This window comes from Pygoscelis adeliae, unplaced genomic scaffold, assembly GCF_000699105.1.
Source record: "Pygoscelis adeliae isolate BGI_AS28 unplaced genomic scaffold, ASM69910v1 Scaffold290, whole genome shotgun sequence".
Classification (NCBI taxonomy): Eukaryota; Metazoa; Chordata; class Aves; order Sphenisciformes; family Spheniscidae; genus Pygoscelis; species Pygoscelis adeliae.
In genome coordinates this window covers 1,216,351-1,243,176 of record NW_008823965.1, presented here as the reverse complement: position 1 = coordinate 1,243,176, position 26,826 = coordinate 1,216,351, and the positions used below count along the sequence as shown (strand labels likewise).

At 39.9% G+C, this 26,826-nt stretch overlaps 1 protein-coding gene across 8 annotated transcripts in view; it reads left to right on the top strand.

Annotated features, from left to right (window-relative positions):
• Positions 1 to 26,826, top strand: part of BCAS3 (breast carcinoma amplified sequence 3) — a 373,363-nt gene that overhangs the window by 171,068 nt on the left and 175,469 nt on the right. For all 8 annotated transcript variants that reach the window (XR_663607.1, XM_009323994.1, XM_009323979.1 and 5 more), the window contains 2 exons: positions 1,709 to 1,905; positions 3,227 to 3,324. Coding sequence is in view for 7 of the 8 variants with exons in the window: in XM_009323994.1 (XP_009322269.1) it covers positions 1,709 to 1,905; positions 3,227 to 3,324 (295 nt within the window). In the remaining variant the exon portion in view is untranslated. The remainder of the gene's footprint in view (positions 1 to 1,708; positions 1,906 to 3,226; positions 3,325 to 26,826) is intronic.

The window sequence follows — 26,826 nt, the reverse complement described above, 5'->3', positions numbered from 1 at the left end:
ACTTTATCTGTGGCCTAATTTACACTGCTACATAAAAGCTACTTGCCTCAGAGACCTCTACAGTCAATCTGAGTTATGCTAAGATAAATGCAAAGATGGAAACAGTGCTAAATAGGCTCTCCATTTGTCGTCTTACGTTAGCAGAGAACTTAGAACAACATTATCCAGTGTTTACAATTGCTTCTTAAAGAGTTAAGAACTGCTACTAGTATACATCTATGTCATATATATACAAAAATATATTTTCATTAATTTCCTCACTAAAGTACATTTTTGCTGTGAAGCTGGTTATTGTTTTAGCAGAAATTGACAGGAATTTAATAGTCTATTTTTGTCATCTTAAGCTCTGGTGAACTCATACTTCTAATATTTTCATTTCATATTTCCTTTTTCTGATCTTTAAAGACTCTTTTTGATTTTTAAAATTGTATTACAGAAGACTTAACGCTTTGTTTACCCTTTTATTTACAAGGCCAAATTTTCCTGATCATACATGTTTCCAGCATTACCATCTTACATTTTCATGGTTGTTTGCATTCCCATAGTTGGCTTATTTAAGAGTTTGCCAGCATTGATACTCATCAGGTTTATAGTTATCAGCGTGAAAAGACATTTTTAAAATATTTTGGATGCTTCGTTTACTGAAATAACTTATTTTTTCAAAAGTTCATATTTAGACTCTCACTGGGAGCCAATACCTAGAGGAAAATCTGAGTATTTGAAATTATTGTCTGTTAGACACACCGTCTGTATCCTCTGTGCCTTTTGGAAGTAGGCATGGAACTGAGAAGCTTCTGTGTCTGTGCGTATATCTACATATAAACATACATACAGATACATACCTCATATACGTCTATTATTTAATGTATATGTGGTTGTTCACTGCAAGCAAACACCCTTCTATTTTAATTGTTGGAATTTTGGTTCAATGAATGTGTGTGTGTGTGTTACTGCCCTTCTAAACTCCATGTGTTGCACATACATGTTTATATTACATCTGCATAGTAATGCCTGTGACCTGGGCTGTTGGGTGTCGCGCAGCGCACTTCACATTGCCCTGTTACAAATCTTTCCAGCAAGATGGTCTCTGCCAGCGCTATCCTCAGATATGCCAAGAGTAATTATGAGCTTTGATTTGAAATACAGTCCGCACTATATACAGGTGAAGCAGCGCTGTTTAATGTGTGAACTTTTAGAAAGCAACCGTAACAAAGCTGTAACAGCTTGCTTTTAAAAAGTGCATCCCTTGACCTGGTCAGGATTGAGGTTTTCTGGGCGAGGGAGGCTTTCAGTTCCTCCGTCTGCTCCGTGTAGATGCAGATGGAAATGTGTTCCCCTGTTTGTTACACCACAAGGGTAGCTTTTTAGCGTTTGAGTTATGTATTTCATAATGGCAGGGGAGGAATGAAACAGGATCAGGTGAAGTGATAGCCCAGATGGAGTGTCAGTCTTCAGAACAGTTTAAGAACCGGGGCGCAGTGTCCTCAAGCTGGTGGTTCAGGGGCTTTCAAGGCTCCGCAAGAAGCTCTTGGCTTTGGCTAGAGCAAAAGCTAGATACTGAATTTTCCTTTGTTCAGCATTCCTCCGAACTGATGGCACAAAACACTCTTTTTGTTTGAGAACAGCAGGATTCTCGGGGTTCAGTGCATTGAAGGAACCATTCAGTATATTGGAATTTTTTGTTAAGCATTTCCCCATCTTCCCGCAGGTCGAAATAGTGACTCACACCGGGCCTCATCGACGCCTGTGGATGGGCCCACAGTTCCAGTTCAAAACAATCCATCCCTCAGGCCAAACTACTGTCATTTCATCCAGTTCTTCAGTGCTGCAGTCGCATGGTCCAAGTGATACCCCGCAGCCTCTTCTGGACTTCGATACAGATGATCTTGATCTCAACAGTCTCAGGTAAAAATAAAATCAATTTCCAAGCTGTTTCACATTTGTTGTGTGAATAACTTGCCTCATGCTTAAATGAGGCCATCTGTGTAGAACGTGTAATAGTTTTCATCAAGCTTGTCCAGATGAAAGCCTTAGAAGAGCATGTGGCTCGACAACAATAAAAATTCATCCAGGCCAAGCAGCTTAGATTCCTTTCTGCTGCCCCTTCTTGGGTAAATGACAGTTGAAAGACACTGCAAAGTCTGGTGGCCTTGCTCAGTGTCATCTTGGCTTTCACAGGTTCTGCATTGCTTAATAAATTCATTTTCTCAGACGTGAGTAGGAACTTTATGCCGTAGATTTAGATGCTGACTGTGAAGCGGTCAGTGTGTTGGAACAGTGAGTGAACTTCTGGAATGTTTTTCCCCTCCCTGGGTTTTTTTCCCTTCCTTGAAATTCTTTTCCATGTATTTAATTCATCTGGTTTTGGACATTGGCTGATTTGGAATTGGGGGCAGGGGGTGGGCCTAGGGAAGGGAAGGAAGGAGAGCGAAGGTAAATGTGGGTTTATATTTACTGATAGCTAGTGATTTTGTAGAATTGCTTTCTGCACCATGTGTTTCTGTGTCCTGTGCGGTAACTCTCAAGATTTAACGAGTTTCCATGCTTCTGACTCTGCATGTGATTTGAAGTCCAAAGTTCTGTGGTATGGACTTGTGGATTGTTTGGAACTCTGTCTGAAACTCCTATGAGTAAAACAAGAGAGATGGATAATATGACTAATCCCATTAAAACTGGGCAGACTGTCCTTGGACTGAAAATACATGGGTTTGAAATGTGTGATTTTTCCTTGCATGTAATTACTCCCACAAGTAAGGATATAGCTGTCAAATATATATATTTTTTTTAATTGTATATATGTATACATATGCAGAAAGAAAGCAGAAATTTAAAAAAAACGAATATAGATATGTTACGAAAGGAATAGACAATTACAAATGTGTCTTTTCTCCTAAACCGACAAAGAAAATGCTGCTGTTCTGGAGGGTTGATAGAGGCTCTTTAACCGGTTTGGGTAGGGTGAGCTTTTTACTGTGAGGCTTTCTGAGAGCTCACATCTGAGACGTAGTTTGGGGACACTCACTTTGTGTAGAGTTTCAATCTGTCTCTGGATGGATTATCCAGATCTTGGCTGCACAAAGCAAAGGAAAACAAAAGTTTTCAACAGTTGGCTGATTTAAAAATAAATAGTTGCTTAACTGGTTCAGCTGATTCAGGTTTGTGATTTAATTACAGCCCTCATGAGCAATGATTTTGACACAGGTGGTAACTGTAACTTCTTATTTAGGATTCAGCCAGTTCGTTCAGAACCTGTTAGCATGCCGGGGTCGTCACGTCCAGTTTCTGATCGCAGAGGAGTTTCAACAGTGATTGATGCTACCTCAGGTAGAAACATGTTGATTTCATGTTTTCTTTGATATTTGTGGCATTCATCAATCGTGTCTTTTTTTGTCTGGTAACGTGTTTACTAACCATTGCCATATACTTAAAAAGATATCATGATTTTCAGTTGCACAATAGGGTAAGTGCTGTCTTATACAAATACTTACTGAAAGCTACTGTAATGATGACTTTTTTTCCTCTTACCACTCAAATCTGAAGTCACAGCATTGTGGTAAGATACGAACACGGTATTTACATTAAGTTTAACATGAGCTATAGAATGCTAAAAACTGCCTAAACTAAAAAGCAGAACATTTGCAAATACTAACACTGAAATGCTTTTATTAATGAATGCCTAAAGCATAGAATACTACAGTTCCATCTCATTTATAAAATAGCTTTCATTGAAATGTAATCATAAACGTAATTGATTTCTGTGAACAGTCAAGACAACAGGATAGTTTATCTAATGTTTGTGTAATAGGCACATTTTCACTACTCTGCTCTAAAAGAGCGTGTAAATTTAAAACTACAGTGGTTATGTTAATATCAACATAGTAATATATGTACTGTAAAGTTTTCTTTTTTTTTTCTCAGTGGTGGGTTATAGTCTGTATAAAGAAACAAGGACAGCAGAGCTTTATATTCTAGTACAGCTGTATAGTGTCTGAAGGGTCCACACAGCAGGATTTTGTCAAATAAAATCTCTCACAAGTAGAATTATTAAACACACAGCATTAGTCAAACAGTCAAGTCAGAGAGGATTTTAATCTTCAGTGATTTGAAAATCCCTGGAGACTGCTGATTGGATTGAGGTTAAACTGTAAAAAGAGACTGTAACACATACAGAAACTGGTTTCTGACGGTTGTTTTAAAGAGAGTTAAAATAAAAGCTCCTGTTCCAGACTCTGTTTGCTATTGATATAAATTCTGAGTCCAAGATATTGTATTGTTTGCCAAATTAATTTATTTGGGTATTACAGGATATTTCTTACACGTGTTTATAACTGAGTTCAGTAATAACTACATTTACTTTGGGTATTGAGAACTGTCATTATAAATTCCATTTTCAAATATTTAAAACTTGTTAAATTAATTCACATTGAGCTTAGGCAAACTTCTGATGCTGGTTATTTAAAGGGAATTTTACTTGTTTTAGTACATGGCAACGTAATTTTGAAAATAATTGTTTGATACAGAAGAAAACATAAATGCATCAGTTATGATTTTTTGGATTAATTCATCTATGCCTATTACACCTAAAAGCTGGAATCATAGGAGTGCTTCTGTCTGTGGATCTGACACTTCAGATTTAGAGTGATTAATGGCATAGCTGTTCTTCGCTATCAACGTGACTATGCCAGCTGATACAGCTAGAGATATCTGGGTTATCAGGGTTGGTGTATGAACGGAGCGGTGCCATTACCTATAGCAGGGATGTGTATTAATTCTGAAATGTAACCATTCTGTAACCATAACATGTTCTAAAACTGTGTTATTCCATCTACAATAGAAACAATGAACCACATAGGACCGTACCTCTTCTATGCTAAACAACCTTTCCTGTAGTGTGGATGGGGCCTTAATATGAAATGGCTCAAGTGAATGTGATGAAGCTCTATTGGTAATGCCTTTAACATGTGTGTCCGTATTAAAATTGCCAAAGTCAATTGTATACATTGTTATGACACTGAAAATATATTTACTGTACAGCAGTGACTCGGTTTTGTTGTAACACCTCATAAGTTTCTTATAAACAATACATGGATTTTGTTAGGGACATGCTGATAGGAGTATTTTATTTAACTTCACTGCCAGACAGTTTGGGTTTGAATTGATTTTTGATTCAGGGACTTTACCATCTATTTGCAGTTTTCATATTGCCTGATCCTCGTCCTTTCCCATGCAGAAATTATTGGTCCAAATTTAGGGTAGACATGCCAGATTATGTGTGATGATACAGAGGTGTGAATTCTGTTACAGAGTAAAGGAGATGCAAGAAAAAACATGCACTGTTTTTTGAGATCTCGTGCTATTCTTGTAACAGAGCCCAGCAAAGGGAAGAAGAGTATTTTATGCTTACTTTCTTTTCTCCCCACCTTTGAGATGTGCAGAAAATTACATTAAGCTCAGCTCTGAATCGGAAGGTTTTATTTTAAATGCTGTTCATGTATGATGCCGCATTTTTTGTGTTGTGGTCCACTACTGTAAATATTCTCATTTCCTGCTATTACCAAGGCATGCCCTAAATGGCGTACATTTTTTTATGGAAAACAAATTTATTGGAAAATATGTTTTTAGGTTTGAAGGATTTTTTAAGTAGGTCATAAATTTTTACTACCTAAGCTGAACCAGGAAGTGATTCTTCAGTTATGACCCATGCATTCGAGTCTGTTGCACTTTATGAAGATGCTTATCTGGCTGTTTGATTGCCTGTTGCTTAGAGATGCAACCAGCGTGGAGCCTCTTCTTATCTAACTCCATCACTTTTTCTTCCTATCAAAAGATTTCAAGTACATGTTTATCATCCCCCATTATTCTTTTGCAATTCTTGATAGCTTTCTTCCTCTCCCCCCTTGATGACAACTCTGAAACTTGTGTAATTTTTTTAATCATGATTTTTCACATGTCTGTAAAACTATGGTATACTAATGACAATATTCTCTCACAAGATCATTTGCAAAAATCTTCATTTAAGAAGTACAGAACTCTAATACACGAAAATAAATCATGAAACTTTGCAATGGCATTTTCAAGGTGGATGGCTGTTTCTGTAAAGACTGCTTGGATAAATTAAAAAATGCGTATTTCAATATCTTGACTTAAAATTCTGCTAAGATATTCTCTGTTGGTTTTGTTGTTTGTTTTTTTTTTTTTAAACCGAATCTTTAAGAAAAGTTTGCAAAAATGTAGTCACCTAAAGCTACTGGACATTTGTCCCTCAATGCACCCATTTTAGTCATATGCATCACAGAGAGAATATACCCTCAAGGATTAAATGCACTGTAGTTCCAGATGCTATTCCAGATTGGCAGTTAGAAATGTTAAAGGGACAACACTGCGTTTTAAAGCTGTATAAAGCAGGAAGCCTTTAATAATAATGCAGGAAAAGAACCACTACTGTATGCGTAGTAAACGCACACTGTGTGTGGCAAGCAGGTGTGTGTGCTTGTGTGTCGGTGTGTCCATCCTTTTCAAAGAAGTGCTGAGGCCATCGGCTGGTTGCATTGGGTTTAACAAAGGTGGGGTAAGTCTTAGTAAGTCAGGTTACATTTAAGACTTTTTTAGGCACCAGAGATCGAAGAGAAACCTTACAAGTGCCCTGTCTGCAGGAGATGCTGCAGCTGAAGGTCACGCTCTTTACACAACCAGCCCTGAGACAGAAATCTGTAGTGTGACAAAAAAAAACCAGTTCTTGCAGAATGAGCTGGCTCTATTTCAGAAGACCATGCTACAGGCATGACTTGAAAACTTCACATTACCTGTACACATTGAATGCTGTTCCTTTCTTTGATGTGCCTAGCTTTAGATAGAGTTTTTGGCTAGCTGAGGATATCTACAGAATGATGGAGACTCATGTAGAAAATACAAGCGTAGGCTAGACATGTAATTGAATGTTTCCAGGCACCTTTCTGAATTTTTATACTATAAGCTGTGGATGAATGGTGCGTGTCATATATGTTACATACCTGAAAATCAAACCTGATAGAACTCTACTACTAATAAATAATGCAGAAATTAAAGGGTGTAGGATGGTTAGGATATTGGCACAGAACAACAACACTGAACTTTCAGAAATAGTAAACCTCTAGAGAAAGGATTTTGCAGCAGTTCCTGATCACAGTAAATTTGATTGCACAGCTGCATTGAGTCTGAAAGGGCAAGCATTTCCCTTAAACTGTAACAAATGTGTTGAAGGGCTCAGGTACTCAGGTACGCTCAGTCATAGCTGTTAATTCAGTCCTGCTCAGTTAAAAAAAAGTGTGTGCATCTGTGTGTGTGTTTATGAAAAGCCTTGTTTATTCCCTCATACAAAGAGGTTTTTGACACTTACCCGTCAGTCAAGTAATGATTTTGTTGCATTGTCAGCAGAGTAGGAAAGTGACAAAGTAGTTGTCTGATCTCTGTTTTGCATCAGCCTTTTCCTTTCCTACTTGGAGGAGATCTCCGTTTCTTTCTTGCTTAGGAGAAATACAGACGTTAGAGTGGGAAGGACTTTAAGGAATGAAATTAAATTGTAGAAGAAAAACATCCTGAGCATTTTTTTCTCTTTGATTGTGTATGGGGTGTGGGGAACCTTTATGTTCTTTTCTAAAACCTGGCATGTGCTGTGCTTCTTAAGGATGCACGCATCATTTTTTAATGAAGATTGTTTATTACTGTTGTATGAAACTCTGACAATACTCAGCTCTCTTCTGGTTACTTCAATCAATGCCCACTTAAAATTGGCTTGTAATTTAGTACTTCCCTTTCTTTTGTGTGTGACTGGCTGGTCATGGACAGATAGCCTGTTGCTTGCAGAGGATTTAATGAACAGAAGAATTGACTTGGGCTTTGTGGGGGATGGAGTTTGCTTCCCCTCCCTCCCCTCTGCCTGTTAAGAATCTTTTATTGTTCATCACCACACCTGTGAGATAAGGACCATGGGACAAATTTTTACTGTCCAGCAATGCTCTCACTTGGAATTTAATAAACACTTCTGCTGTCACACCTTAAACCATCTGAGCTCTTTTCTGTTGTATGCGCGATCAAATATTTATTCCCAAATGCTGTACATCAGAAAGTGCTGCCTTGGAGTAGCAGAGATCAGTTATTCAGGTAGTAAAGATGTGTGAATGCAGCTGGCAGATGAAGTCACCAACATTATGAATTCCCAGGCTGTCCTTATTGCCACAGGCAATAACTGACAGGCCTGAGCGGTCGCTGGTTTCCCGTTACGGGCGCTGGTAGGGCCCGGGGAGTCCTGGCGTCACGGATGCTTGAGCTGCCCTGTTTGAGTGGAGCCGGCCAGTGCTGGAGGGTCCTTGTTGCAGAGAGATGTAATCAATATGGTCTGGAGTCCTTGACCTGAACCTGTAATTACCTGGATGGTATAAAGGTAGTTTGTTGTTGCAGATAGAGATTGCGCTCAGATCCTCCGAGTATAATGCTGAGCTTTGAAGCCAATGAAGAGATTTGGCCCTTGGTCTATTCTTCATAGCAATTGAGAGGTTTTAATAATGGTCATATAACAGACTGTTCTTAGGGGGCATCACCTGTTCAGCAACAGCAAAACCACGTACCCGGCACTGCTTGTTTTGTACTTCTACATTCTGTCAGCTTAAATTTCAATGCGTTTAAGTTATGGTTCTTTCCTGGTATAACTTCTGAGCAAATTCTGTTAATATGATACCTATTTACAACACTTATGTTGCTCATTTGAAAAACGTTTTATGTGTTATGCCTAGAATAGTCATAGAGCGTAGGATATACTCAGGGGTTTTTTGTTTTCTCGGTGCAATAGCACACACTTGCACGCACCCATACTCTCTCCATCCTATTTATCTGTCTTGCTAAATGTGTGTGTGCGTGTGAGCTGCATAATACAAAATTCTCATACTTAGAATTTTTTCAACTTGATTTATTTCATCTAATTTGAGAATACGTTATCTGATGATTTTTGAAGAGAGCCTTAAGACAGAACTGACTTCAACAGGCTCCAAGATGCCAATGCAGTATACATGATTACATCTGGAAACAGCTATGCCCTATAGACTATGGAGATGTGAAGAGAAATTAAAATGACCTGACACTACTGACTGGGCACTTGCTGCTGGATTGTTGCCTGGCTTGGGAAAAGACTCAGCTGCAGGGATACGTGGAGTAGCATTAATGTCTTGAAACACTGGTGGGTGTTTTCTGTAGGCGGGAGAAGTGTACTGGAGAGGAAGGGCATGGGAACAGTGACTGAAAGGCAGCAGAATCGTTATATACTGATTTATTTTGCCTCCCTATGATGGTTGTGGGTGGGTTAGTCTGTCAGTTCCGGAGATGGGAACTCACGCTGTGCAGCATGACGTAGTGATGGGGGGTAGCCGCTACCCTGCTAGTGGCCAGGGAGATGGTTATTCCTCATCTCGGTTTGCCTTTTGTTTAGCTGAGGAGGCTCGTAGTAATTGAAGCTCTTCATCTCTTCTAAGATAGTTGTGCTTTGACACAGAAGTGTCTATAAAATAATGGTGCGACATGCAAGTTAGTTTCACAGATGCAAGTAAAAAACAAAAATCAACAATTTCTAGACACTGCTGTGTTAGGTTGAATTTGACTTTAAGCAACTTAAGTTACTCAAGGTGCTTAATCCCCCGAAGGCTGATCACCTTGTTCATCTTGCTAATGTGATTTTTGATAGTTCACAGGAAACTTTGACAAACAAGAAACCCAGCAATTTCCATGTTGATGTCCTAGCTAGATGAAAGCATAACTGTGACCTAACCAACATAATAACCAAATACAACGCAATGGGGTTTTTCTTTATATATGAAGATAAGTTGCAACGAGGCCTCCAAGGGCCACGTTAATGGTCATTGGTGCAGTCCTCTGCTCCAAGACAGTTGTTCTCATGTCACACAACCCACTTGACGCATGTACCAGTGGTCCATTAAAGCAGACAGTGGAGTGTCTTATTGCTTAAGTGTTACATACTAAATTTCAGTTGGGGAAGCCACCTTCAGTTCATATAATGGTTTGTCAGCTGAAAAATAGCAGTGTACTAGAGCATGGTCTGGTCCAAGCGTATAAATGCCTTCTGTTTGTTTATGCGGGGCAAAAAAATCCAAAAGGCACAATAGGTATTTTGTATATCAGCAGCTAATGCAAACTCATTCTGAATATAAGATTGTTGTATGTACCCCTTAATTGTCTTTCATTAACAGTTGTTGCTAGTGGTCTGCGTAGGTAAAGTTCCGAGTAAGTGGAAAGTGTTGATTCTAATCATATCTGACACCACAATCTTCTATGGAACAACACATGAGCTGAGATTCCCGATGGGCTCCTGTAGGATACAATATTTATTATAGCTTGAGATCTAAGAGCTCCTAGCTACTGTTAAACTTACAAGAGATCCAGAAACCTCAGTGTCTGTACTTGTGTTTTTATGGATTGCACAGAAATAACACACCGTACAGTATTTGCAAAGAAGCATGTTCATTGACATTTCTGCTCCTCTTATACAGTGCTTAAAGGAATCGTTCTACAAATCTTGATATTTTTGTAAGTTTGTAATATATTCTGAGCTCATCTATTAATCTAGACTGTTTGAAATGTTCTTAAAATGGTATTAGATGTGCAAGTTAAAAGAAGAATATTTGAACATCCATCTGCAAATGAATTTTAGGAGTCAGTATTGTTTCAGGGATAGCTTTCATTTAGAAACAGTTTTCCAGTTTATAATAGAGACATTCTTACTTAATTATTTCACTAAATTAGGCTGTCCTTCAAAGTATTTGCTCACTGATTTCCACATTTGCTTTGAAAAACCTGTAAATATGCTTCATTATTTCTTGTTTCAAGTGTATCTCCTCCACTTTGGACTATAGTCTCTGTCAGACACTAGGTTTTTAATCATCAGGTTTGCTTGCTGGTTCTGGTCCTCTTGAGATCTTCCAACTTGTCTTCCCCTGCTTTCAGGAACCGCTCCAGAACATCAGCCCTTGTCCTCAGGGCTCTGTGGACTCTTCCTTTTGTCTTTCAGCTTCCTCCTGCCTGTGAAGTACCCAAAGAGGCTTGATGTCCATGTCCCTAGAGCACAGCAACTACCTGAATACGATAGGTTGTGATAGCCTCTTTAGAGCAATTAAATCTGTAGGTGTAAAACTGGGCATGAAGCAGCCTTCAAGAATGTTTTTGGGGTTTGGTTTTTCAAGAACAGTTGGAAGTGATGCGGCAGCTGCTAAGCAGTGTCTCCTAGTTTCATAGTGAATCCTAATTTTTTTAATATTCTCCTCCTCATTAGATGGCAAAAATAGCTTTTAAAAATAAGTACGGTGGTTTGTTTCTGATTTTTGCTTTTTTTCCAAGTAGTGAGATATACTAGTGCTGTATTTTAAATCAAACACTCCGCACAAAAAGGAAGCAGGAGGTGGTAAGCCGCTGGTTTGCTGCATAGCCGTTGAGCTCTCAGCTGTGCAGTGTGCGAGTCGGCCACCAGTGTCATACCAGAAATTACTTTCAATATGAATCTCCAGTTTTCTTCTCACTTGTATTTCCTCGTTCTACAGATAATATATTGGTTTGTGGATGATACTTTACTATGTAATAATATGTTTGACACTTCTTAATATTTCCAGAGCCATAAAGACGTGTTCTTTTATAAGTCACCAGAGGCTTAGTGTCTGATCTCAGAGTTCATCTGGTCCAACCCACTGCTCATGGTGGAAGGACTCTACACAAACTCTCTACGCAGACTATATCTGGATTGATACTGAAATAGCTTTAAAAAAGAGCATCAGTCCTCACGTGTTTTTTCTTCATGTAATGTCAGCATATGTACCTATTTTCACCATTGTTAATCCAAAATCAGCAGGTTTTAGCTATTGTTCATTAGAGTGTAATACGGGTGAGTGAGCAGAAGTGTGGGTTTAGGTATATACCATCTAAAACAGAGCTATTTGGCACGATAAATTAGCCACGCATTTGATCTATTTTAAGGGGGAGTTTAATACTTTGAAGGTGTTATAATCACTGCCTCCTCACCCTGTCTTCTCCTTGCTGAAGGAAGGATGTTCTCTGCTGGAAATAAATATTTATATCTTAAGTTGAAATACAGTCTGTTGGTACTTACTTGTATATATTTTATTGCCTCAATGACGTAAGGGGTAAAAAAAACAGATGGAAAATATTTTGTTTTTCTTAATTATCCGATACTGTGAAATACCCGTCGGCTTGCAGTCGTCTTGGCTCCTCCCCCAGCCTTGGACTCTGTCCCTGGCATGATCCCAGCCAGTTTTTAATAGTGCTTTATCTGCTGCTTGCCTTGCTTTTAACTTTCACTTTTTATTAGAACCAAAGCTAAATTGGGTGCCGGTTAGTACTCTAGCTATGGGTGGAGTGCTACAAAAAGCCAAAGCTGGTGCCAGCAAGCAGTTGCTGCAGAGACCAGCCAGGAAGGGGAGTGCGGGGTGAAAGGAGCCCCTGTTTGTCACCATCCTCCTCCTCAGCCAGTTCTCGTGTGCAAGTACAGAGTCGCTGGCAGTGCCTCCAGCTGTGGGGGCTCTGCAAATAGGAGATCTCTTAGAGTCTGGACCGCTGCTGGCTGCTGGGGGGACAGCCTGCCTGGGGCTCGCCTCCTTCCCAAAAGAACTCACGGTCTTAAAGGGAGCACGTAAAGCCAAGTACTAAGCGTACATAAACCTTCTGGTGCTATTCCCCTTGTAAAGGTGAAAACAAGCAGGTCACAGTCAGTAAATGACAGAAAGCAGACTTGGGATTATTCACATCATTAGCACAGGATTTCTCCAGATAAGAGAAGTGGTATACGAGCCTCTATTGCCCTGAGGCTGTCTTTCGTTTACTGTGCAGGGCGTGGTCCTTTAAAATGGAGCAAGAACAGGGAAAAGAAAAAGGTGGTAATATGACTAACATATGGTTTTTGCTGGAGTTTGGCCACAGATTTAAGGCCTCAGAGTGGATTCCTAGGGCCTTCGTATGCTATCCCAAAACCAACACGAAAGCCTTTCCAAATATATTTTATAAGCTCTGTGATTGTAATAGTTCTATCAAAAATCCCATGTCCCCAGGTCAAGTGGGGTGCAGGCCCTCCTCTTTTGAAATCCCAGGCTTGCCAAGTCTCTCTTGCCTAATATTTCCCTCCAGCAACAGCGGGCAACCATTTGTGCCTCTTGTGCAGGGTGTGCTGTGTAGAATACCTATAGGGGCGTCCAGCACAGCTGCTTTCCCTTGAGCTCACATCTGCTCAGAGAGAGCGGGACCTACACGTGCTCGCTTGCCTGGGCTTTTGTCCCAGATGCAGCTGGCCCTGGCTGTGTACAACCCACCTGTATTTCTGGGTAATTCATAGAATTTGCTAGGCTTTGGCACAGAGGCCAAATGCTTGCTCGTGAGTATCTGGTTAGGTTTGAGCATTAGTCTTGGTAGCTGGCTCTGTCATTGGCTTTTGCGTTACTTTTCCTTTGCTCCAAGTTAGGGTGCCGTTGATGTGAGAAACGCGGTACAGGAACTGGAAACTCTGTAATTCGTAGCCTCTTTTAATGTTAGGACCCTGCAAAAAGTCCTGACTATATCGCTCCAGGAAAGGAGGCTTCTAGAAAGATAATACGTAGGTATTTTTGCCTTGATACAAAAAAGCAGTAGAAGCCACTGTTGTAAGCATCTTGCTAGCTCTTTGCTACCAGGACAATTTCCATTAACTGAATTTGCATTAATTGAAAAAGTACTTCTTCAGACATTCACCTATATTGTTTACAGCATGAATGCTGAGCAAATCACTGTGTGCTATACTGCTTGACCATCACTTAAAATATATTTTAAAGGTAAGCATAAAACTTGTCTCTAAACTTATTTGTGATTGAATGTCAAATTTAGCAATTGACCATAGATCATCTACAAGGTTGTTTGTGTTGCTAGTGGATTTTTTAACAAACAGAAAGTTGCCGTGAAAGAATTTGGAGAAGAAATACTCTTGTGTTAGTCTTTTGGTTTTGGTGTTTCTATTTAAGCTTTTTTAAAAAAAAAAACAAAACCAAACCAAAACAGCAGCAACAAACAGTATACAGTGAAACGCTTACACGGAAGTACATTTTACCACTGAAGTTAGATAAAAAATTCACTATATCATAAGCGAACCATTTCCCCCTTGATTTGTGTCCAAAATATGAGGAAAAACCTTGCAGATGCATTATGCATTTTACAAAAGAACATATGCATGCATTTAAATCATTTACATTTCATCTTTGCTTTCTCTTATTTTTAACCCATATTATAGTGAATGGCAGCATGTTTGGAAAACCGAGGTTGAAAGCAAAGTTTAAACTTTCATGCACGATAAGCTAAACTGCAAGCAGCACTTCACTATTTCATGATTTTATTTCAAAGTTTTGCTGATGCCTTTTCCTTTCTCTCCAATGAAACGTGTGACTGAAACTTTGGGAATCTGGCTTGCAAAAAAAAAAAAAAATCACACTGTGGTTGGTTTGTGCTACTCTTACAGTGTAGCAAAGAGAGAGAATCCATCCTTACTGAAGCAGGTTCTCAGGAGAATGTGCAACCATGTGCTTAAAGATGCTGTGGATCAGGGCTCAGGAAAACTATTAATTGTTGATCGTTAGGCAGTATCAAATATTCCTCATGCTATAAGATCCTTTTCGATGGGGGGTGAGGAGGGGAGGATAGAGGGGCACCAGCTCTATCTGGTATAATACCCTGACATGACTACTTTTCAGCACTACCCTGCTGTTTGTTAAATCGGCAACGTTTAACTGATCTGCCTATATAGCGGGTAGCTGAAAAAGAATTTGAATTGAGGGTGTGATGTTTTGTTTAATGTCATCAGCAGGCACCACTTCCCCATTGCTATGAGTGGACAAATAAAATTCAGCTTTATTGGCCTAGTTATAGCCTTTTAATAACACTTCAGTGAAAGATTGTGCATGCCATGAAGTGCTGAACGCGTGCTCTAAAGTGATGTGATGTGACTAAAGCACAGTGATACGTCAGATGGGTAGCAGCCTCTCAACGCGGGTGAGGGTGTGCGCACAGTCCGCTCTCCCTCTGCCAGGGGGTCAGGGAGCTGGGCTGTCGAGGGTAGCGGAAGAGCCGAAGCACCCTGCGGGATGCTCGGGAGTGGGGTTTGTCACCTTCGCCACGGCCCTGGCTGTGCCACCCACGGGCTGGCTCCTCGCAGAGCTGCCCGGCGGTCTCAGCGTGGTGCTCTCCCGCTGTAGCGGTGACAAGACCACGGTGCCGAGACCTGAGCTAGCTCTGCACGGAGCCAGCTACAGTTTATTAGCTTAGGCTCCGTGCCACGCAGAGACAGATAAACCGCTTGCAGACAGCGGCTGGCCCTCGATCAGGGTAGCTGAGCTTGGGCCCGTTTCTGTGTGCTAACCGCATGGGACTTCTGGGGTTGTCAGTAAGAGTTCAGCACACGTAGAGGCCGCAGGATTTGTTTGTAAATGTAGATTTGAAAGTTAGATACTTATATGTGCCTCTTCGATTCAGAGCTCAAAATACAGAGTAACTTTCATCCCTAATAGCTTGCAGAAATTTTTCCTCATTGTCTTCACCTCCCAGACTCTCTGTAAGAGTTAAACCCAGAATTCTTCATTTATTTTGCTAGGAGAGATTGACTTATAATTGAGGATATTACGTGGAGGACCTGTAACTTATTTGTATAACCATCCTTCCATGTTTAAAACCAAGTCAAGAAACTAATGAGGTTACAAAAATATTGCTGATCCTGAAGCAAATATAGTTGGAGAACATATGCTTTGGTTTTACATTTCTGCCTCTAAAAGGTGACATGTCCTGTGTTTGTCATTTAATTTAACATTCTATATATTTTTAAACGACTGTACGATTTGAAATCTCCAGATGCCATGTTTTATGCTAAATGAGGTTGACAGTTCAGTGATGTGGAAGGCCATTATCTCACCTTTGTGCTTCTAAACTATAGCCACTTGCCTTTGCCTGTTCATAATGCATTTACTGCACTACAGCGTAGGAATTTTTAACACCTATTGAAAGCATTAATTAGGTATGCCATACTGAAGAGCACTTTAAGATAAGTGAAAAGCAAGGACTGATGCTGTTCTTCAAGTTCGTATTTCTCCCGTTGCTTGTACTGGGGATTCAGTAAATGACTGATGAACTCCAGTAATAAATGCCGACTGGAATACTCTGTATTCTGTATTGCTGTACTCTCAAATTTCACAATGAACAACAATGATCTGTATTAGTTTTCTGGGTCTTACATGGTCTCTTTAATATGCCACTGGAAAGCAGGTGTGAGGCGGTCACATGCCAGTGGTAGCTCGGTGAGATGTTCCTCAGATGATTGGTGTAACCGAGATAACGTGGACTTCCAAATCACACTGTGGGAAGTCCACTGGATTTTTGCACATGCAATAGAGTCGTTTCCCTAAATGCTGTGGTCACTCACGTTATGACTAACGTAACCTAAAGGAATATGATTTGATAAAAAAAAAAAAGTGATTTAAAGATAAATAGTAGCATTGTAGAGGTTTATCTTGAGGTTGATTTACTCAGGAATGTTACTCCCATTTTTAAGGAGATTTATTGATATTATGCATTCTTTCCTGATGTTTAGTCATTAGTGAAAGGGATTTGTGTATTTCCACAAACTTCTGTTAACATAAAAGCACCAGCACAAAGTCTTAGCAGCCAAGAATGCAAGTTTAAAAAAAAAAAAAGTTCCAAGCAGTTCCATCTTGATGTTTGGGGATCGATATAATCCCATTCCCATAAATTGAAATCCCTTTAAGAATGTACAAATTCCATATGTTTTGTCCTTTTAAAGGGAAATTGGTTCCATTTCTTCAGATTATCGTGGTGTAATTTCAGAGGATAAGGAGTACCCATAGAAATAAAAGTCCCCATATTCCCCGGCTGCACTCGAGCAGCGATGCCCAGGCTGCCCCCGACTGCTGCCGAGCCGTGCTGTCCCCCAGCAGTCGCCGCGAGTGCCGATGCCGTGTATGTGCTTCTGTCCACGCGCCGTTCCTGTGTGTGCCTGAAACATAAGGACAAGTGGGCAGGTTAGAACTCTCACCTCTCCTTCTTCAGCTGGCGGCTCTGTTCCCAACCAAGACGCATGGCGTGTCTCGATAAACACCTCTAAATGGCTCTATCGCTACCAGCTGGTGCTATCTATAAACCAATAAACCAAAATTCAGACTTTTGTATCCTATCACTGTTGTCCTGAGTCAGCAGGTCTCCGATAGCATCATTCTTCTATAAACTTGGAAAATGGATAATTACTTGGTCTGTTAAAGTTCAGTAATACAAGAATAAGTCATAAATATGTCACTTGTATCTTAAAAGCTAACCAGCTAGAAACTCTCCCTCTTGTCTAATCAGGCCTCCAGTGCCTTTGATCACCATTTTCTCTTCTTTCTCAGCACTACAGCTAACTTCTTAGTTTTCCACATTTTCCTTTGCCGTTGTGACAGTGTTCTGCTGCAGATTACAGCTGTGCTTAGGCACCATAAGGTTTATATGATTAGTCAGCATTTGGTTTCCATATATAGCAAAAGTACGTCTGGAGAAAATATTCTTATACATATTTCCAGGCAATAGGATCAAAGAGCTCTCTAGGTTCTCAATTTTAATTTATCTCTTCTTGCTCGCTGTATAAGGGACATCAAAAAGAATCCGTGTTTGCGGGAGGGAAAGGGAGCCTTTTGCTGTGTAGCTTTGGGAGCACCATTCATCCAGGCCAGCTTCAAATCCTGGCCGTTCTTCCTCCATAGCATTGCCGAGATGTGAACTGTGGTTTTCATGCCTGCAAGTTTCTATCCAGGTGTGACTCCTTTCTTTTCTTGAATCCTGTGACCTCTTCCATTCTTTTTTCCTTGATACTCAGAATTACTCCTCGTCTCCATCGGTCCCAGTCACAGCTGCTGAGCTCATCTTCCTCCTTTGTCACAGCAGTTCCCATAGTTCTCAATCCCTGCGTTGGCTCCTCTTCTGCCATAACACCTGCAAGGTTCGTACACTTGCATCTAAGCATTTGAATGTTCCTATCTCATCTTTGGGTTTTTTTGGTGATTACCCCCAACCTCTCTTCATACTCGTAATACCTCTCAGTATTTGGTTCTACACAAGAAGATCATCCATCCTTCAGGTGTCAACTCTCCAAACATGCAGGACATTTCTGAAGCTCTTCGTCTGCCGTGATGTCTACCAGAACTGTGACAACTAACAGCTCTTTGAGTTAGGTCTGTGCAATGAGTTACGTGCATAGGTTTACATTATCATATTAGGTGCTGTATTTATGTCAGTATTTCTTGCAGGTCAATTAGATGCTTTTTTCTGTATCTTTCATTAGATTTTTACAGCAACGATTTCTAAACTTTTATGTTTTCACAGTGTGCAGCAAGGCGGGCGCTGCTGCAGACAGTCATAAGTCATTGGGTAATATCCATTAGTAAGTAAGCAGTATACTTTAACTATACAAATCCATACAGCATTTTCATGTGAGTAAATTTTCTGAAATACTAGTAAGTGTAGTAAGCCAAGGCATTTGAGACCTTTTTGCATCACATTTTTAGAAAGGCCTTTTTTCTGCTGATAGATCTGCATTAAAAAAAAAAATATAATTAGTTTGATTTCAGTCATCTACTCAACGTTCCTAAGCTACTCGCCAAATGATCCCAGGTGTGGGATTGCAGCAGGTAATTTCCTGAGATGTATTTGTGCGGATGATTTTCTGTGTTAGAAGATAATATCGGCTCACCTGGCCTCTCAGTGACAGAGAAATCCTTTGTTTATTCATTTAGTAGGCAGATTAACCCTAATGAATATGGCTTCCTGGAAACAGATACAGGGGACAATAGCAAAGTGAGGAGTGGGGAGAAATGGGGCGAATTCCCTTTTCTTTCTTCGCTTTTAAATAATGGTAGCTTTCATAGCAGGGTGTTTTAAATCAGAAAGGAACGCAAAATATGCCAACCAGAAATTCTTGATTTTAAACAAAATCTTTTCTTTTATGGTTCAAAGAGGCGCTGGGCCTTTCCTAGTAAGTCTGGTACAATTCTGCCCTATTGAATCTGTTTGAATGCTTTGTCCTGACAAAAAGTAGGATAAAGTATCTGAGATACTTGCACTGAGTGGCACTTAAGTTTTCGTATTTGGAGGACCTCGGTGTGTGTTTTATGTGGTTACTCTTTGCTGTTTTGTGGAATATGATTTTTTTATTATTATTATTTCTGTGAATTAGGGGTTAATAATGTAATCTTCCCTTGAAATAGATCATAAATTGTATTAGGTAACCAGAGAAAAGTGTTAGAGTCTTAATGGCTTAAATTATTTCATTCTATTTCTTTTGGTTTCATGAGAGTAAAACTGTGGAATGGTGCATTAACATGTACATTGTGTTTATGTTATCTGAGTAGCTGTATTATAAAAGACGACAACGTTCGTACAAGGGTTAGGCTGCATGTCTTTTTTTTCAGCCATTCTCTTATCTTGAGTTGACGCAGAAAGCTTCAAGAAAGCATTGCAAACAGTACATTTTCTTGTATTCCTGTTGTATGATGTATTCATGTGTTCTGCACAAGGTCTCTATGAGGTCTATGAAAGGCTGTACCATTATCACTTTTATTTAAATAAATGAGGAGTTATTTCTCAGATGTTGTTGATGAGGCATTGGACTGTTGTTCATAATGCAGTGTGAGAATCTGCCTGGAAGAGTAGTGGAGGTGAATCCAAAGCCCTAAGAAACTGAGGGAAAGGTGACTTTTAAGGGGTATAAATCAAGCTCGTCCTGGTATTACATGCAGATTCACTGCAGTATCACTCGGTTTGTTTAAACAGCATGAATAAATTAACTTACTCAAGCTCAAAGAGCGAATAATGTGATGGTGAATTAAGTTGTGTGTATGTTAGTATTTTTGTATTTTTCCTAATGCATGCACACATTAAATAGTATTTTAAATTAGGGGAAATTAGTTTGCTAGCTCAGATCACTGTTGTAAGCTACTAGTCAAAGTGTAGACAGAAGTACAATGAATGGTTTTGCTACGTTTGAGAGAGGAACAATTTCTTGCATTTTTATGTGACTGGTACTCGAGATACATTATTCCCAAGACATGGATGTGTAGACACAGATGTGAAAATCTCTTAACTTCCAACCAAACTTTTCCAGATCTTATCACTGTAATTTATTCTTTACTCTCTATAGACTAGAAAAATGTCTTCTTTCACATAACTTTATACATTGGAGGAAAAGGAAAGTTCTCTTCTACCACATGGTAAGTGTTGAAGATAGGATACTGTTGGCTTTAGCATGCTGACTTTTGTAGTTGCCTGTAAAAACTCTAGAGTTTCAGAAGGGAAGCGAAAAAACAGAATTTACCTTTCCACAAAGAAGAAAAGTTTCCATTGTTTCCTAGTTACATTGCTGAAAGTATAAATGTGCAGGAACAGATAATTTTTTGAAAGTATACACTTATACATGGGTATGTGTATATCTGTATCGGACAGCAATAAATTACAAATGAATTTGTTTGCTTTGTATGGAGATTGTTTTATCCTTCTTAAAGCTACTATTTATATAACCTTTAACCAAACAGAGAGTAGCCAAAGTATTTTTGAGAGTGAGAATTGTTTTTCTGGCTGGTGTGTGTAACAACTTAATTCACTCCAATCGTGCGGTACAGCGTACACTCGCGCCGTGCGGTAACTCACCACGTTGATATGCAGATAATTTGCCAGAGATTTTTTTTTTTCCTGCATGTGAAAGCTCAAAATAGATGTGTGTCACGTTAGGTGTCATTAAAATAGAGCTTGTGATAACTAAATAATAAATTTAGTGGTACCTAATTACTTTCAAGAGATGTTGACACAGTTGCAAAAGAACGTCGCAGATTGCCTTTTGAAACAGTGTAGACTGTCTGTATTAGCGGAGTTTTTTTCCATTTAGTGAAAACCAAAGGACAACAGTCATTATACGATTCTGTACTTTAAGTATTTTCATAATCCAACACAAATTGGCCCACCCAAGGATTATGTCTGTCTTATAAGGATGTGTTTATATAGTCATTGGGTGAAAGATTGCAGAAGTTGAACCACTAGTTTTGAAAGTCGAGCCAGACCAGGAAAAATCAGGATACAATTTGGCACTTATGGAGACTAAATGATTTCCTTTTTAGCTGCTGATTTCTACTGGGAAATGTATCCTTGGACTGAAAATTGCATCCGGAAAAATGTTTATGTAGTGTTTTTCAAATGACTGATTATTCCTCTAACCTTTAACACGCACTGTGTGTGATTTTCTTCCTTATTAACTCTTTCACAACCAAATGAATGATTTCCTTCACTGTAAATAAAATTAAGTATATATTTCAATTCATGCAATATTTTAATGCTGTAATAACGCAGAAAAAGACAAGCCAGGGATTTTATTGGGTCAGTAACACAGGGAAATCCAGCTCGTCTTTTCTGTCAGGCTTTCCTGGAAGAAGAGTGTCCTGCTATGACAGTGAGGCAAGCAGAGCACATTACCTTTTTATCGTGATTACTGCAAAGAATGAGAACAAAAATGTTCCTAACATACCATTAGATGCAGTTTTCTGCCAGCCGGGGTTGATTTCCCCAAGGCGTGTGTCTGAGGTAGAGGGACTGTGCTGCCAACTACTGGCTATTACTTGCTGCCGAATACAGTGAATTAATTCATTGTAGGCTTGGGGTTTGTCTGCGGGGGAATTGATTGGTGCAGCTAGAACAGAATAAGCAGTTTTAGAGTAGCTCCACAGATGCATGCTCCGTCTGGAGTTACAATGTTTTCAGTGGTGTCTTTTTCACATAACGACATACCATAATTCCCTATAATCGCGCTGGTCGGTGTCCTTGTGTAGAACATCTTCACGGGGTGTCCTTTCTTGCATCCAGAACCTCACGGATGCGGGATGCGAGTTTGCATGCAGGCTGTGGTAATCCCTGCCTGTGCTGGTTTCGGTGCAGGAGCCTGACCGTACTCCCCTTAGCTGAGTGAGGAAGCTGCAGGTGACCTTGTAAACATCACAGTGCAGGACTAAGCCATGTGTCTTTAAAAGGCATTTGAAGTGATCCTACATTGAGTGGATCACACGCTAACAAATGAGCGGGTCTGAAACCATAGTTTGCATTTTGGCAGAGCGGTCTGTAAATTATGGTTGGTGTTTTCCTAGGTAGAAACATGCAGAAATTCAAGATTAATTCATCCAGTTTCTGTAAAAAGTATCACCCAGCCCGTCACAAGTAATGTGCTCAGTAAAAATTGCTTTTGAAAGCAATTTGAAAAGGAGACCACAGAAAAGCATAGCAAGAATAGTCTTAGAGTCGCTACTCCTGATGGCCTCGTCCAAAAGGACAGGTTTGTGTCCTGAGACAGGAAGTAGAGTTGGAAAGGAATGACATGCCAGCCCTGCGGATCCTGATGGATTCATGCAAAGATGTCCACTTCTCTGCAGCTTCCTGGGGCCCCGTGCTGGTGGCAGCGTTTGTGGTCAACAGAGTGATCTGTCTGTCCTTCTGACACCAGCTGGGGGATTAGATGATGAAAAATAAAAGCTGATATTCCTTGTGGCAATAGTGTTGGTCATTCTTGGCATGGTGGGGATAAGGGCAAGTGCCTGGCAGCTACTATTTTCTTTCGTCTCTTCTTCCAGTTCTTTTTGATCGTTTTCTCCTGCAAAGTTTTGTTTTTGTGCAGTTCAGGGAAGATTTGTATTTACAAGCAAACAGAGGATGCAGCCCTGCTTACCTCAGATAGCTTTCACCAGGAGCAGCAATTCCCAGGCAGTCTCTTTCATTTGAGGTAATAATGGTTTTAGGAAATTTGTAGAATGTTAACAGTCAAACATCTTTTAACCACCTATCGATGGAGTGAAATTTGGCAGATGACAGAGGAACCTTGCATTTTATTTCTGAAGTCTAAATAGCTCGACAGCTGCGCAGAGTCCCTTGAATTTATGAGATCTGAATGTTGGGGTTTGGGGTTTTTTTCATGTGGAACCCAGCAGAGTCTCTGACGGAAACTGTTGACCCTTCTTTGTGCTGTTTCTTTACTGTCTCGTCAAACATCTGGAAAACAGCATGTTTGCAGTCATTTCACAACATAATTTTGCATTTACATCATGTGTTATCTGGTAAAAGTTTTCTTGTTTTTTCAAGGAAAAAAAAAAAAGGAAAAGAAAAATCAGCAACTCGAAGGCTGCCATAAGGTCAAGTGGTGACGGTGGATGCTGCCTGTACTAAACATATGTTTAGCTCAGAAAAGCTAAGGCAGTTCCCAAAAATTTGGTAACCATTATAGTACTTCCTAAGTCAGTTCCGGATGTCAGGCCCTAGGTGGAGGGGGAAGGGGCCGCGCCGAGTTTTCTACGGCTTTCCACGAAGGGGATTTAGTCTGGCAGCTGATTCAGCCAAGGAGCACATCACGCAAGGCAGAGCTAGACAGGAAACGCTTCTGAAAGCGCTGTTTTGAGAGAGGATCATGAGATCAGGCAAGGAGCTGTGAACTTTACATGCAACCAAGGCCAGATAGCAGTGCACTAGCCACCTGAGGGCTTAGAAATAAGAAAGGAAATTAAAGGATCACTTAAGTGGAGTGGGACCAGACAACTTAAATGACAATTTTCATCTTTGAGAAAGGAACACTGAAGTGTATTGAATTCTTTGAAGTAAAGGAGCACGATTGATGTAGAGAATATTTTTGTTACATTCCGTGCTCTGGTTTAGCAGCTCTTCTAATATAACCCGTCTCTACTGAACCACCTATTTATAGCGCTCAAAAGATTAGACTTTCGAGCAGATGGTGTCTCCCTAAACTGAATACTGTGTGCACCTTTCAACGATCTGAAATTAGCCACTTAGATAACATCTAAATTCAAATATACATTAATTAATAAGCATAATTAGCAGATTATTTATTTGTATTTTGATTAACATGAAGTAGTAAATGTTTTTATGTTGCTCACGGTAACCCCTTTAAGTGTAATAAACTTGGGTGCGAGGCTAGAACCCTTCAGAAGTTCATGGTGAGTTAATAGCAAAGGTTTTATCTCTTTCCTTCTCCTCTGTGTGGCGTTCAGGATTAAACCTTCGGTCAGAAGCTGCTCTATCCCAGTGGTGCTCTCTGTGCTTTATGAATAGTTTGGCAGAGGTCGGGTGCAAAACGATACAGGTCCTGCCACTCCGGGTCCCGAGGAAGCCAGTTAATAACTGACAGAGGCCCTCTGCTAATGGGACACTTGCAAAGCAATGAAGCCTACTGATGCTGAAGCACAGGACCATTATCCTTTCTTAATTTAAATCAGAGTTAAACCCAGAATCCAAAGCTGTGTTAAAACTACCATTGTATGAGATGCAGAAGCTGACATAGCTATGGCTATACATCCCACCATAGAAATGCCAAAGCTCAAAATTTGGGCCATGTAGAAGCATTTGCAGGTGCCCTTCTTTACGTCCCAGCCATAACTGAATCTGTTCTACAGTTTATATAGTCCAAAACTTCAAGAAGAAAAAGTAAGACAACAGTAAATAATTCTGGTTGGTTGGTTCAGGACCGTAGAAGGTTTTTCTACAGTAATGCTCAACTTCAGTGCTGGAGTCTGCTCCCTGGATGGATGTGACTTCTGGACCTTCCTGAGCTTTGGAAGTAGGAACGGTGGAAGATTCTTCTTCTTCTGTGATCTTTCCATGTATGGCCATAATCACTTTATCTACATGGGCCAGGTTTCCAGGTACCATAGAGATGAGTCTTAACAGGGAAAAAATTGTGGATGGCTGCAATTGTGGTTTTGGAAAAGCTTGCTCTAGGATTTTTGTTTAACAGCTATTGGACAGGAGGATGCTTAGTTTGCTAATTTGGATGCCAATACTTAGTACGGTTTTACAGCTCACAGTTATTTCATAATGGTACTGGCATCCAAGCTACTTGGGAAAAAGCAGAAAGGTTTTGGGTGTGCATTCAGTTTTTTTCTGTGATGTGTTTGGCAAGCGTTGACGCAGACTTGGGAATTTGGACAATTTTAAGGAATAATAATGACTATTGAAATACTAATTGTTTCTGCAGTTGGAACATCATGCAGCAGTTTTAAAGGGATCAGATGCAGGGAGATCATCGTGAGTACAGATAACCTCTGCAGATATTTTCCTTTTAAGATGACATCTGTTTAGTTGTGTTTAGAAATAACCTTTTCAAACAAAAGAAACAGACAAAATACTTTCCTCTTCCATTGCAATAATATAGGAGGTGTCTTGGGAATGTGTTATCTTCTATCAATTTCCCTTTCCTCTCCATTCAATTTCATCATATACTGATCTTTTTCTCCTGAAATTGTAGGACGGCAGCACGGGGTATTCATTACCAAGTTTGTTTCCTTGAATGCTTTCTAGTGGGAGGTAGAAGTGAAATACACTGAATTAGTTGAACCAAGCTCAAGGGTGATAGCGCGTTTCCTCTTTATCAGCAAAGTGCCCTTTATACAGTGAGAACAATTTGTGTGCAAGAGGCTTTTAAATAATTTCTCCGAATGCAAGTCCTGCTAAGCCTAGAAGGTAGTGATGGTTCACTGACTTATTATTTTTATGTAGGCCATTCTTCCTTGAGGGCACTAAGCCTTCAGGTTTCTCCAAGCCTTTAGTGGTCTGCACTTCGCTGTTATTCTTTCCCTGAGAGTGCTGATTAGTGACTTGCGGTATGGATGCTGATTTATCACAGCCGAGAGTTGCCCCTTGGGGGCTGAGCAGAAACACTCATGAAGGAGCCCTGATTAAAAAGAGTGGTAATGAAGACAAATGTTTCAGAGGGAGTCAAGAGCAAACCAGGCCTTGGCATTCCCACTGCTCCTCTGAGCTTTTGGAGAGGAGGTAACAGTGGCCAAAGGAAATATTTCCCCCTTGTTGTTTATTTCTCATGGCACTGGAAAAATTTTTCTTTTCCTCCTGGGTGTTCTAACTCTCACTTGTTAACTGCTTTTCATGCAGGGTTGCAATTAACCCTTGGCAGATACTTACCATGTTCCCTTTATATTCACTCTATACATAAAGAAGTTTTTATGTTTTGACCTGTTAACCATTTTAAGATTCTTTAAACTTGACAGTTTCATCTAATTTCTCACGTCATTAAATCGTACTTTATTTTCCAACAGTCCATTCACATGAGGTTTGGTGTTTGTTTGATATCTTTAATCATCTTTTTTCTGCACTGCCCTTTTTAATAAGGAAAAAGAATGACAAAAAGTAATGCTTACAACCAAGTTTTAAATCAGAGAGAGGTCAGAAAGTTCCTATCTAGCGTTTGACGTGTAACTAAAGACAGATTTCAAAAGCATATTGGTAGGATCTAGATGGTCCGACACTTCTATTAACTAGGAATTCAAAACAAAAATAAACGTAATGATTTCACCCTATTGTAGTCTTTTAAATTCTGTGGTTTTTTTCATTTTTAAAGATCAGCATGGGCTATAATTAGTGTATGAACTAAAAAGCTGAGTATGTGGAAAAACATGTCCTGACTTTATTGGTCTGTATCATAGAAAATCATAGAATCGTTTAGGTTGGAAAAGACCTTTAAGATCATCAAGTCCAACCGTCAACCCAGCACTGCCAAGTCCACCACTAAACCATGTCCCTGAGCACCACATCTACACGGCTTTTCAGTACCTCCAGGGATGGTGACTCAACCACTTCCTGGGCAGCCTGTTCCAATGCTTGACAACCCTTTCGGTGAAGAAATTTTTCCTAATATCCAATCTAAACCTCCCCTGGCGCAACTTGAGGCCATTT